General features: G+C 38.9%; 1 protein-coding gene across 1 annotated transcript in view; it reads right to left on the bottom strand.

Annotated features, from left to right (window-relative positions):
- WWC1 (WW and C2 domain containing 1) overlaps positions 1 to 12,982 on the bottom strand; it is a 143,907-nt gene that overhangs the window by 56,593 nt on the left and 74,332 nt on the right. The window contains exons 2-3 of the mRNA XM_074292012.1: positions 7,378 to 7,487; positions 2,769 to 2,972 (exon numbers count right to left, since the gene is read on the bottom strand). Coding sequence (XP_074148113.1) covers positions 2,769 to 2,972; positions 7,378 to 7,487 — 314 coding nt within the window. The remainder of the gene's footprint in view (positions 1 to 2,768; positions 2,973 to 7,377; positions 7,488 to 12,982) is intronic.

The following is a 12,982-nucleotide window of genomic DNA, read 5'->3' as shown; positions in this document are numbered from 1 at the left end:
TGTCTTGCCTGGATTTAAATAAAATCAAATACCTTGATTTAACTAAAAACATGGATCCTCCACTAACTATGTAATCTTGGGTAAGGCGCTTCCCCTTTCTGGGTATTGGTTTCCTTCTCTGTAAAATGAAGAGGATGAGACAATTCCTAAAATCTTTCATGTGATTTATCACCAGATTTTGGGAGACAATATTTTTCCATTAAAAAACTGGTATTTTCAGAACCCCATCCTTGGTCACAGAACCGGGGTACCAGGCAGGTTGTCTTCATGTAAGGGGGCAAGGTGTATAGGCAACCCTGACAAGCAGAGTCTTTCTCCTCTGGACTGAGCCACAGGTGTGGTCCAGGCCCCAGGCAGGCCAAGAACAGTTTGTAAAGCCCTTGCAAGCCACAACGGGTCATCTGAGTTAGAGAAGAGGTATGTGGCTTTACCGGTTGGACCAGAGCAGTCTACCTGGATGGCAAACAATACTTGTAAAACATTAGAAAAATAGACCTCAACCTCCTGAAAGGTCATCCTGGTGTGTCCTTTTAACTGGGCTGACTTAGTCTTTGAGTGTGCTTGTATTAGAATTTCTTCTTCCCTGCCTTTCCCCCTCCACTTTCTAGACCCAAAAGAGATGGAAATTCATACTGCCGCTATCTGGAGAGTGCTAAGCCTAGAGAGACTTTTTATAGGAACCTGGCACTTCGATGTACAGTTTCTCACCTTTAAACTGCTTAGGTCTACAAGTAAAGGCTGATCAAAGTTGCTGAAAATTCTCCAGAAAGATAATAGATTTTAAAATGAAAAATGGAAAATCTAATCTAATAATCTCATTTTACAGATAAGGAAACTGAGGCACAGAAAGGTGAACTGATGACTAAGGTTACAGCTAATAATTGGTAGAGGCAAAATTTAAACCAATTTCCTCTGAATGAAGTCACATAGAGGACAATTTGTGTTAAAATTTTGATGGAAAACATAAATTGAAGATCACTGTTGATATTTTTCTTTTTTTTTGTTTGTTTGTACATGTGTGTGTATGAGAGAGGGAGAGAGTGCATTATTTGTCAATAGAAACATTCTATATTTGTTAGTTCTGTTGCCATGTCTATTATTTAATCTCCGAGGTAGCTGGGCATCGTGGGGTTATTCTTGCTAACACCAAAAAGGCCTCTCTGCCCCTCTTGACTTGGGACACAGTGAGGGGAGGAGCTGGGTATGAAGCATACAAGGAGGTAAGTTTCAACTTCCTTCTTGCAGTAGCCTGAGCACCTGCTGTAGAAGACAAAGACCAGGGAGTTGTTAATAAGGGGAGATGGAAGCCCAAACAAGGGCTGACTTCACAGTAAGGTGCTTAACTCCAAAACAGATCAGTTGCTTTCTGAACATTACAATGGCCTGCATGTCACACAATTTAGGCAACTCAGGACTTTAGAGTCCAGTGGAGCTTTTCATGTTGCACTTTGAAAATGGAGGCCCTGCTAAAGTTTAAATGAAATGAAGGGAAGGAAGGGAAATGGAATGAGTGAGAAAATTACTCCTCCCCCCCTTTTCTTTTTAAAGCCACACATTGGAATAAAAGTCAGTGCAAGTGACAGAACTCTGAGGACCTTGTTTTTAGCCTGAATTTAATGTGTCTCAGGACTAGGTATTTTCTCAAACACCAACAAAATTTTTTCTAGATCAATTAAAAAACCTTAGTACTTTGTTTTATTATTTCCCCTCCTTATCTTTTACTCATTTTCTAAGTGAAAAATATCTGCTCTGAAAAATGTCCTAAAAACCTCTTAAGATTGTCCATGATTCTCTTTTCTATTCCACACCTGACCCTTCCCCTCTTCAAACTTTGGTTTAAAAGCTATTGCTTCCAGGAAATCCTTCCTGATTAACTTCACTCAACTTTGGTTGTTCTTCTGTTTCGGTTGAATGAACAGGTGGCTTCTGAGCAATACAGATTTAAATAATACCAATTTAAAATTCATAAACAGATCATCTGATTTTTTTCTTTGTCACTGTTGCATCTATGAAGGACTGTTTCCTATCAGTGTTATATTCTCCCTACAGTAGCTGTGCATAGTGGGTGCCCCCTTATTATAGTTATTAGGGTCCTCTTTAGTTTCCAATTCCTGATAAGAAAGAGAAAAAACCTGTTATCTTGAAGAATAATGAAAGACCTCCCTTACATTTATATATGCTTTTACACTTGTCCAAACAATTTCATATCTATTGATTACCTCCTTCTTTGGATCCTCATAACTTTATTAAGTATTGGTTTTCTCCTCCTCCTCATCCTCTTTTTTTGTTTGTACCTTTAATTCCAGTGGCGTGTAAGGTACACCTTCTGAGGCACATACACAACTTGTCTATAACTTGCAAGCTTAGAGGATTAACTGGCTTTGGCACAAAGAAGTTAGGTGATTTGCCCATAATCATGCAGTCAATAGATGTCCAAGGCAAGACCCAAATCTAGGCTTTTTTTTACTCCAAGACTGGTACTCTATCCACTTTTCTAGCCCACCTCACATCTTTATTTTATAGTTAAGGTCCACAGATAATAGATGGCAAAACTGAGATAAATCAAGTCTTCTGACCTAGTTCCTTGCTGCTATCTTTGATATCAAAGACTGTTTCTCTTTCACTCTGCGCTCCCTCCCCTGTGGCTCCCCCTCTTTACCTGGAGGCTGTAACACTTAGGAAGGCATCCTACTCTGGGGTGCCTTCCTCTGCTGTCCCCACTCCTAAAGTCCGGGGGGGAAGGAGGGGGTCCTGGAAGGGATACTCACAGCTGATCTGAGAGCCCAGCTTGTGCTCCCAGACATCATGGAGCTGGCGGTACTCCTGCTGGGCCAGCACCAGGCGCTGCTGCTTCACCTGGTAGATTTCCTTCTGTGCACTGAGAGCCTCCTGGGCGACCACCAGGTAATCCTTCAGCATGTGCTCCTGCTCCCGCCGCCATTGCACCCGGGGATCCTCGATCTGGGTAGTTTCTGAAACAGATCCAACAGACCTTGCGTGGGGACCTAACCTTCCTCCTGCTGGCCACAGAACAGAAGGTTACCTCCCCCCATCCCTGTCTGCCGCAGGGGGCTGGCATGGGTGTGGAGTATGGGATTGGTATGATAAAGGGATTTCAAAGCACTGACCACAGGTTCTCAATCAAAGAAACTAGTCCATCTATCCCAGAAAGCCCTTTCTTGATGAAGAGGACCAGGCAGGGACCCCTGGGAAAAAGGAAAAATATTTTTCCTGTCAGATCAAAGCATCCAAGATGCTGAGAGGAAATTCATAGCCCCTCCAAGGGCAGCAGGACATGAGTCTAGGAGACTGGAAGAGAATGTTCTCTGTTTATACTTTGCCAGGGAGAATAATGCTCTGTTGGTAGAGCTGTGAATTGGTCCAACCATTATGGAAAACAGCTTGGAATGATGCTCAGGATGTGTTAAAAATGCTCATATCCTTGACTCGGAGACCCCACTGTGAGGAACCCAAAGGGGTAAAAGCCAGAGGAAAAGTCCCCATAAACACCAAAAATAATCACAGCAGCACTTTCTGTGGTAGCTAAGAACTGGAAACAAAGTCAGTGTCTATCAATCTGGGAATGACTAAAAAAATTGTGGAATGTTACTGTGCTGTTAGAAACAATGAACATGAATATAGAGAAGAATATAGAATATAGAGAGAATGGGGAGACTTCTATGAACTAGTCTAGTGTAAGTAGCAGAACCAGGAAAACAAAATACACAGGACTACAACAGGGTAAATAGAAACAATGACAATGAACTGCCTCCCACAGAACCACCACCAAAAAACCCCAAACACCACTTAGTCCTGGAGAAGAGATGAGAAAAACGTACCTAACTCCCCTTTTGGCAGAGGTGATGACCTATAGATGTGGCTTATTGCATCATAACTACCAGATGGAACTGGTATGTTCTTTTTAATTCTTTCTAAGCATGACTTGCTGCAAAATCCTTATGCATGGGGCCATATTTTACACCTCTCTGTAGCTTTTACAGTGTCCAGCCCACTCAACAAATATTTGTGGATTGACTGATGGATGGATCCTGGAGGGAAAATGCCATACCAGCTTCCCAACAAAGTCCCTGGGCAATGCTTCTTGAATCACAGCCAGAGTTTGACCAAGGAAAGAGTGTCAGGGGAAAGCTCCAAGCCTGGGCTTGGAATCTGGGCATGGGCCCAAGGACATCCTGGATGCTGTGAGGGCCTAGGACGGTATGCAATTTACAAAGACAATGGCCCCAGCAGGCACAGCAAAGGGCAGGGCAAAGCAAAAAATGAGCTAGTCAAAGCGTTGAACAAAAATGGAGAAAATTTCACTTCTGCATTCTACTTGTGGGTGATAAACAAGTCTGTTTTTATCTAAGTCTTTCATTCCTTTCTTTCTGTTACTCACATTTAGAAATGTATACGAATCTACTTTGCTTTCTGTGAGCAGATTTGCTCAAAAGACTTGGTGGGGGGATTAAAAGCAATTTCGTTAGTTAAGCTTTTAGAATTTCTGTGGGTTCTAATTATCTCTGTAGTTGTATCAATCATTGACGATTGTGCAGACTATTACCAACCCATGACTCATGACCAAGAAATGGCAAGAAATAAGTCATCTTAGTTACTTATGATTGGGAGAGGAGGTGGGTTGGTCATGCATGAGGGAAGAGAACTGGATGTACTCCTGACAACTGTAAGGATCCCAACAACGTAGTGTCAAAGCCTCTGTGGAGAACTTACAGAAAGACATGAACGAGAATTGCTCAGGATGAGAAAAAGGCAGCATTGTGCCAGGAAAAAATGCCGAACCCAGAGACGTGGGAACTAAGTTAAAATACTAGTTCTTCCACTTATGACCTATGTTACCTTGAGCAATCACAATCTCTCAGCTTCCGTTCCTTCTCTCTGAAATAGGGAAAGGGCCATGGATGCCCTCCAAGATCCTTTTCAGCTATAGATTTGTTTTTGGTGGTGGTGGTGCTTTGTTCTCCAGGAGAACCATATTATAAGGAAGCTCATGTCTTTGTAAGTGAATTGGATTTAAATGAGAGAGAACTATGCTATTCTTGAGTAGAAGCGCTAGTCATTCTGGGACAGAATGGCCACTGTCATATCACTAACTGCTGCCAGTTTGCAAAGACTTTCTGTATCCCATTCCCCCCTACCCACATAACACAATATTTTTGGGTTCAACACTCTTCCCTTCTTGGGACCCCTAGCAACAAGCTTAGGCTAGTCCTTCCATATTCTGACACTCTCAGGATCCCTTTCTGTCGCTCTGATGGAATGATGGTAATATACTCTCAGCATTTAGAGATAGGAAAAAATTCCTGTATACTCCTATTTAACTCAGGATCACATCTAATCATCAAAGCACTAATCTTATTTCCCAAATACACTCAATTGAGAACCTATTTATTTTTCATTGTCCAATAAGCAATTACAATCATTACTGCAATGTAATTAATACCATTAGCAGCTTCTAAGAAAGTCTGAACTTTAAGGCCATCTATATTTCTGCTACTCATAGAACTATTACTTAGCTTTAGGCCCCCAACACTTCAGCTTTCTGCTTCTCTGCTCTTATCCCCCATTACAGATTATAGATTCTGGGTCTGAAAGGAAACTTGAAAGTCATCAAATCTAATACACTCATTTTACAGAAATCTGAGGCCAGAGAGATTAAGTGATTTTCATAAGGCCATTCAGTAAATAAAGGTCTAAACCAGACTCTAATTTGGGCACTCCATATACTGCACTATGGTGCTTCTTTCTTAGACAAATAGAAATGAACAGAGAGAAACTTGCAGGAAGAACAAGCAGGTTGTTTTTCTAGTCCTGGTAGGATTGACAAAACCAGTCAGTATCAGAGGAGGGAGATAGATATTTGTCTTGTGGGGTCCAGGGCAAACAGGATTCTTAGAAATCAGCACAAAAGTTATTTCCTCTCACATACCAAATTGAGGATCAGCAGTTAGCTCAATAGACAGAGGATAACCTTGAACCTGGATCTAGATACTTCAGCTCACTTCAGCAAGTTTTTTTTACTAAATACCTGCTATGTGTAAGGTACTAAGGATATAAAAACAGAAAAAAATTAAATAGTTCCTGCCCTCAAGAAATCTACATTTTACTAGGAAAAACAACCTATGTGTAGGTTAAATAGAAAATACACATCAAAATGGATACAAAGAAATTTTAGTGGAAAAAAATTACAAAAGGTACTAAAACTGGATGAAACAGGAAAGTGTTCTAATTCTGAGCCTTAAAGGGAGCAGCAGATTATAAGAGCCATAGGGGAAGAGAGAGTGCATTTAACTCACAGAAAGGCAAAGAGGCAAGTAATAGAAAGTCATGTATGGGGGGCAACAAGCAAGTAAATTTAGGTGTAGAATATGTGAAGTGGAGAGATATAGATGTGGATAGATCAGTTGGAGTCAAAGAGTAAAGAGTATTAAATGCCAAACAGGAATTTGCATTTCATTGTAAGAGAAACAGGGAACCACTGAGTTGCTTGAGCAGGGTAATGACATGATCAAACATATGCTTTAGGGATACCAATCTAGCAGCTGGGTGGAGAATAGATTTTAGTCTAAGTATAAAGCAATTGCAATAAGTCTAGACAGGAGGCAACAAGGGCCTACACTAAGTTCGTAGCTATGGGAGTAGAGTAAAAGAAACAGATGAAAGAGATGTTGAACTGCGAGGTGATTCAGGTCAGTTCCAATGGTCTCGTGATGGGGAGAGCCATCTGCACCCAGAGAGAGAACTGTGGGGAGTGAGTGTGGATCACAACATAATATTTTCACTTTTCTGTTGCAGTTTGTTTGCTTTTTTTTCTTTATCTTTTTTTCCCTTTTTAATCTGATTTTTCTTGTGCAGCATGATAATTGTAGAAATATGTATAGTAGAATTGTACATGTTTAACATTTATTGGATTATTAGCCATATGGGGAGGGGGAAAGAGTGGAGGAAGAAAAAAAATTTGGAACACAAAGTTTTTCAAGGGTAAATGTTGAAAATTATCTATACATATATTCTGAAAATAAAAAGTTTTAATTTAAAAAAAAAAAGTTATGTTGAGGAGGTAGAATTTGCAAGAATATAGGAGTCCCATTTGTCCCAACTGCCTTCTTTCTTCTAGTGTCAGATGTGATCCCACTGCCAAAGACCCACAAATCTATTTGACACAAGCCTGAACACTGCATTTAGTGAATGGGAAATATCAAGTTGAATGGCAAGGTTGGGTTGTTAAACAGATATACAATTAAAGTTTCAGAGGACTTTATTTCTTAATGGATTAACATCAGGGACCTCAAATCAACCTTGTGGACGTTTTGCTCAGAGTTCTGGGGATGAATCGATTCAAGGATTATAGGCACTTACTGGTGTTGTGATCTATGTAGTAGCCGCCAACTTGAGGGTCATAGGCCTCTTCCCAGCCCAGTGGCAGCTCATCACTGATGCAGTCAGCAAAGGTGAGAGGTTTAGTGTACCTGGGAAGGGAGAAGACAGACAGATCCCATCAGCTTATGACCTTCTGGACACAGAACATTGCAACAGAAAGTGCTCTAGATTGGCACTTAGAACACCTGCATTCCCATCTTGTTCCTTCCCACTTACATAGCACACAGAGTGCTTATGAAATGATTACTGAATGATAAAACAAAGTCCATATGATAAAAGGCTTTAGGAGATAATTGGAGGCAGTGTAGTACAGTGGAAAGGTCACTGGCTACACAGTCCAGGAACCTGCCTTTGATGCTTACAAGCCATCTGGACTTAGATGGACCACTTCAACTTTGGGGACCTTTCCTCAGCTGTAAAATAAGAGGTGTTAGAAAGTTTAAAAGTTTAGATAAGAGAAGGGAATCAGCATTTATATAGCATCTACAGTGCTCTACACTGTGCTAAGCACTTTTCACAAATGCCATTTCATTTAATACTCACATGAATTCCTGCTAAGGTAGATGCTATTATTATCCCCATTTTACAGTCGAGAAAACTGAGGCAAACATAGTTAAAGTGACTTGCCTAGGCTCATATGACTAGGAAGTGACTGATAAATTATAGTTCTGATCCCTCTTCCTAATTCTCCCTAGTCAATAGTCATCTTTCCCTCCTTAAATGAACTTTTATTTAATTTTGATTAACATGTTGCATGCATCCCCTGAGTAGAATGCAACCTCTTTGAGATTTTCATTTTTGTAGCTCTAGATATGATTAGTTTAGTCTCTGCCCCCATACAGATTCCAGTCTAGTAGGAGAATAAGACACAGACACAGATAACTATGATGCAGAATACTACATGATTAAGTGAATTGGAAAAGTAAAAAAGTACTTTGTGAGATTCCCTGGGAAAGTACTGACCAAAGGGAATCAGGAAGGCTTTATGAAGAAAGTGGGATTTGAGTTCATTTTAAAGTATGGATGATGATGATGATAACAATTGATATCACTGAATGTAATACTTTATGATTATAATGTGCTTTATATAGGTTAAATCCATTATTCCTCAAAACTTTCATATTTCTCTTATGGAAACCACTATCTTCCCAGTTCTCCAGGTTTCCAGGTTTGCAAACTGAAGTATTTTCCACACTTCTATCTTGTCCTAAATACTGAAGCAATTGCAAGTCCCATCAATTCTATGTTTACAAAATTTTCACACCTACCCCCTCCTCTTCTAATTACACAGCCAGCATAGACCCTCATCACCTCTTATCAGACTATTTCAGTTACTTCCTAATGGTTTCCTTGAGTCTACCCTCTTACCCGTCCTTCATACAGCTTCATGTCAACTCTCCTACTCAAGACTTTTCATAGTTTTCTTAAAATGGAAATTTTATTTTATAATAAATCTTCTCTTATGGTTTGCTGTGCATATGGCAATGTTCTTTTTTTTTTGTATTTAAGTTTAAAATGAATTTTTAAAATTTACAAAGAAAATTATGACTCTTTAGTGCACATGAATACAAAATATGCAAATTTCTCAGGTTGGTATTTAAAGCCTCTAAGATATCATCTGGTTCTAGCTTACCTTTTTTCATATTATTCCCCTTCACATGTTCTAACTTTTTTCACATTCTTCTCCTTCACATGTTCTAGCTTATTTCATATTCTTCTCCTTCACATGTTCTAGCTTTTTTCATATTCTTCTCCTTCACATGTTCTAGCTTTTTTCACATTCTTCTCCTTCACATGTTCTAGCTTTTTTCATATTCTTCTCCTTCACATATTCTAGCTTTTAGACAGATGAGTCCCCTTGCTGTTCCACGAAGCTATAATCTGTCTCCCATCTTTGTACCTGTGTAATAGTCTATCACCTCATCCAGAGTACATTCTCTCTTTACCTCTTTTTTTTTTCTATTATCAAATTTTATGGAATAAAACATTTTCATAAGATAGTATAATAAAAAAGATGACGCACATGAAACTGCAAATATACTATGCATAACTTGCTATTTCAAATATACAACAAAATTATCATGTAACTTTCTTTTTCTTCCTTTCTTCTCCTCCTGTCCTAAATATGGCTATAAATACAATACACACACATACATATTTACACACACATACACAATTAATTCTATATTTATCAATTCTCTGCTGTTCAGTGCTCTGAGGGTAAACTCAGGTACTGCTTCTTGTAGGAAGCTTTACTGATTCCCCTATTTATCAGTGAGTTTTCCTTCCTTAAATGATTTATTTACTTTCCATTTACAAACTGCATTTCCCAGTTAAATGTCAATTCTTTGATTGCAGGGATAGTTTTTCATTTTTGTGTACTCTAGAATCTAGTACCTTCTACAACTCACAGAGGCAGCTTGGTGGGAATGTTGGGCCTGAAGTCAGGAAGATCTCTTGTTGGATGCTTTCTAGCTGTGGGACCCTGGACAAATCGTGGAACTTTTGTTTGCCTTAGTTTCCTCAACTGTAAAATGAGGATAATAATAGCACCTATTTCCCAATGTTGTTCTGAGGATCAAATGAGATAATATTTGTAAAAGGCCTGGCACATAGTAGATGCTTAATGTTTGTTCACCCTCCACAGAAGGAACCCCTCATATGTTGGCTGCATAAAAATTTAATAAACACAGAAGTGGAAGGAAAACATTTAAATCACAGGGAATAGAATGTGAAAAGGACAGTGCTTGAAGAGAACATGTCATGTTTAGGAGACAGAATAGATTAGTGTGTCACAGAACCATGTGGAGGGAAAATAATATGCAATGTGATTGGAAATTATTGTGAAGGGACTTGAATGCCAGACAAAGAAGTTCAACTTTACTCAGGAAGCAATAGGAAGAGAAAGCAGTTTTAAATAGGGGGAATGATATGATCAGAAAGATGATTTTAGTTTAGATATGAATGGTGGATTGGAGAGGGGAGAGAGCAAAACCAGGAAGACATTTTTAGGAGGGATCACTTAGGACCAAGGATTGCAAATTCAGAGCTAGAAGATCCTCTGATTTACCTAGTTAACCCCTTCATTTTCCAGATGAGAAAACAAGGGCCCAGAGAGATTAAATGATTTTCCCAAGATCATCCAAGTAGGAAGTAAGATAGTATTTGAAGTCAGAACCATTGATTCCAAATCCAGCGCTCTTTCTACCATCCCACTATAATCAGGCAGACTCACGTGGCTATAAAAGGGGGAAAACGGCATAATCAGTTGAGAGGAATAGGGACTAAACCAGAGATTTCACTAAAGAAAACTCCCACCTGAGGAAACTTCTCCCAAGAGGACTAACACTTAATTAGCAACTTCCATTCTTAGAGATTGCCTATGGCTTTAAGATGTTATTGACTTGTCCAGGATCACACAGCCAGGATTCATCAGCATTTTAAGGCAAGCCCTTTATTCACTAAACTGTACTGCTCCTCTGAATTGTTAATAATAAATGAAAAAAGGATGTACCAAGGCATCAGAGACTGGGGAGAAAAGCCAGGATTACAGAGATAGGATGGATTTCAGAAATTCTCTGAAGAAGCACTTAGAGCCTCTTAGTGGCTCCCAACATACAACACTTTGTTGTTCTTCCATGGAAGATTGAAGGGGATTTATTACCCTTTTGCTAAGGGATAAACTGAGGCACGAAGAAAGGTAAGAAAGAGGCAAAAATACCTGAAATAAGACCCAGATTTCCTGTTTCCTGGTCTTTTTCAAGAGCTTCTCTTTAGACCAGGAGATCTTAACATGGGAGTCTGTGAATTTGTTTTGTTTTGTTTTGGGAAAAACAAACAAACAAGCAAACAAATAAATAAACAAACAAACAAAAAACACCTTTCTTAATAGTATTTCAATTTAATATATTTCCTTTATAATTTGGTATATTTTGCTTTATGCATTTAAAACATTATTCCATAGTCTTCACCAGGTTTATAAACCCTTTTGGCAGTCTGGTATTACCCTTTTCTAATGAATAGTTTTTAAAAATAATTGAAATACTAGACTTTAATTAAATATTAATGAAAATCAAGATGTAATTTTTTTCCACCCAACCTCCTGAAATTTATTCATGGGCCTTTTAAGGATCCATAGACCCAGGTTAAAACTCACTGCTCCAAACCATCATGAGAAATGACAATAATAACTGACATTTACATAACATGCCAGTGTTCTCAAAACACTTTACATATTATTTCATTTGCTCTTCACAACCACCCCATTTGATAAATTCTATAGTTATTATACAGAAATATAGAAGTGGAATCTGAGAAGTAAAGTGACCTTCCCAGGATCATATAGGTACTGTGTGACTAAGATGGGATTCAAACCAATTTTTTCCTGATATCAAGTCTATCCACTCCATCTAAGATATTAAATACATGACACAGGAGCTAAGTATGACATCCCTACTCTACATTATTTTGTTTCTCGGTGTTTGATATACAGTAGGAATTTAATAAATGCTTTAAAAATTTCTATATATTTTCTTTTTAATTTATGGAATAAAAACAAGCATTGTAACAGTATCATAAAATAAGATGATTACACAGAAACTGCAAATTTATTTTGCATGTCTTGTTATATCTTTTAAATATATAATAAAATTATTATATAAATTTCCTTTTTTCTCCCTTTTCTCTCCTCCCCACCCTAGAGATGGCTTCCTAGAATCCATTTGAAACAACATATTAAACAGAGGGGGAGGGATTAAAAAATCAAGCTAAAACTCTATTCTGAAAAATACCTTCAGCCTATGTATTACATAATGTTGCAAGAACTCAAGGGTTCCCTAAGGAGGGGAACCAGGAATTGGCACACTGCACCTAGTATACTCATTATTAGGAAACCCCCAATATTCAAGACACAGCTCATTTCATAATCCCTAACATACTCTTCCAAAGAAGTATTCCCTAAAAAGGAGAAAAAAAAAAAAAAAAAAAAAAAAACCACCTCATGATATTTGGACTGATTTAACCCACCACATTATCTGACCACCTTTGTGAAATTAAGTATCACCCTGGAGAAAAGGAGGAAAATGAGAGAGAAAAAGATTGGGAAATTCTTGCAAAGCCGACTGGATCAGTTGTAACCAAGGGACTGTTATGCAGGATGGGCAAGATTCCAGGGTAGCTCCTCCAAGGAGGTTTCAGAGCTGCTCTGATGGCTTGCCTTCCCTGTTCGACCCCCCGCCCTCCAGAAACAAACGGCTACTTTACATCAATTCCTTCCCTTCCCTAGACTTGTCCAAGTGTGACTCTCACTCTCTCTCTCTCCCACTGCAGGGAGTGAGGAACGAGATTCAGAGCCAAGGCTACGGCTCCACCTTTTTATTCAATGATCCTGTAAAAAGGCATTTAAAGAAAAAGCCATACATACCACACTGAGTTACTGTATCTACTGACAATTCATAATGTGGTGTGGGAAAGTATAATGCTCTGGCCATCAGACTGAGACACACACACTCTCTCTCTCTCTCTCTCTCTCTCTCTCTCTCTCTCTCTCTCTCTCTCTCTCTCTCTCTAGCTTTGATTACACCTG

The sequence above is a fragment of the Sminthopsis crassicaudata genome, chromosome 2 (genome assembly GCF_048593235.1).
Source record: "Sminthopsis crassicaudata isolate SCR6 chromosome 2, ASM4859323v1, whole genome shotgun sequence".
Classification (NCBI taxonomy): domain Eukaryota; kingdom Metazoa; phylum Chordata; class Mammalia; order Dasyuromorphia; family Dasyuridae; genus Sminthopsis; species Sminthopsis crassicaudata.
This window is presented reverse-complemented; position numbering and strand designations above follow the sequence as displayed.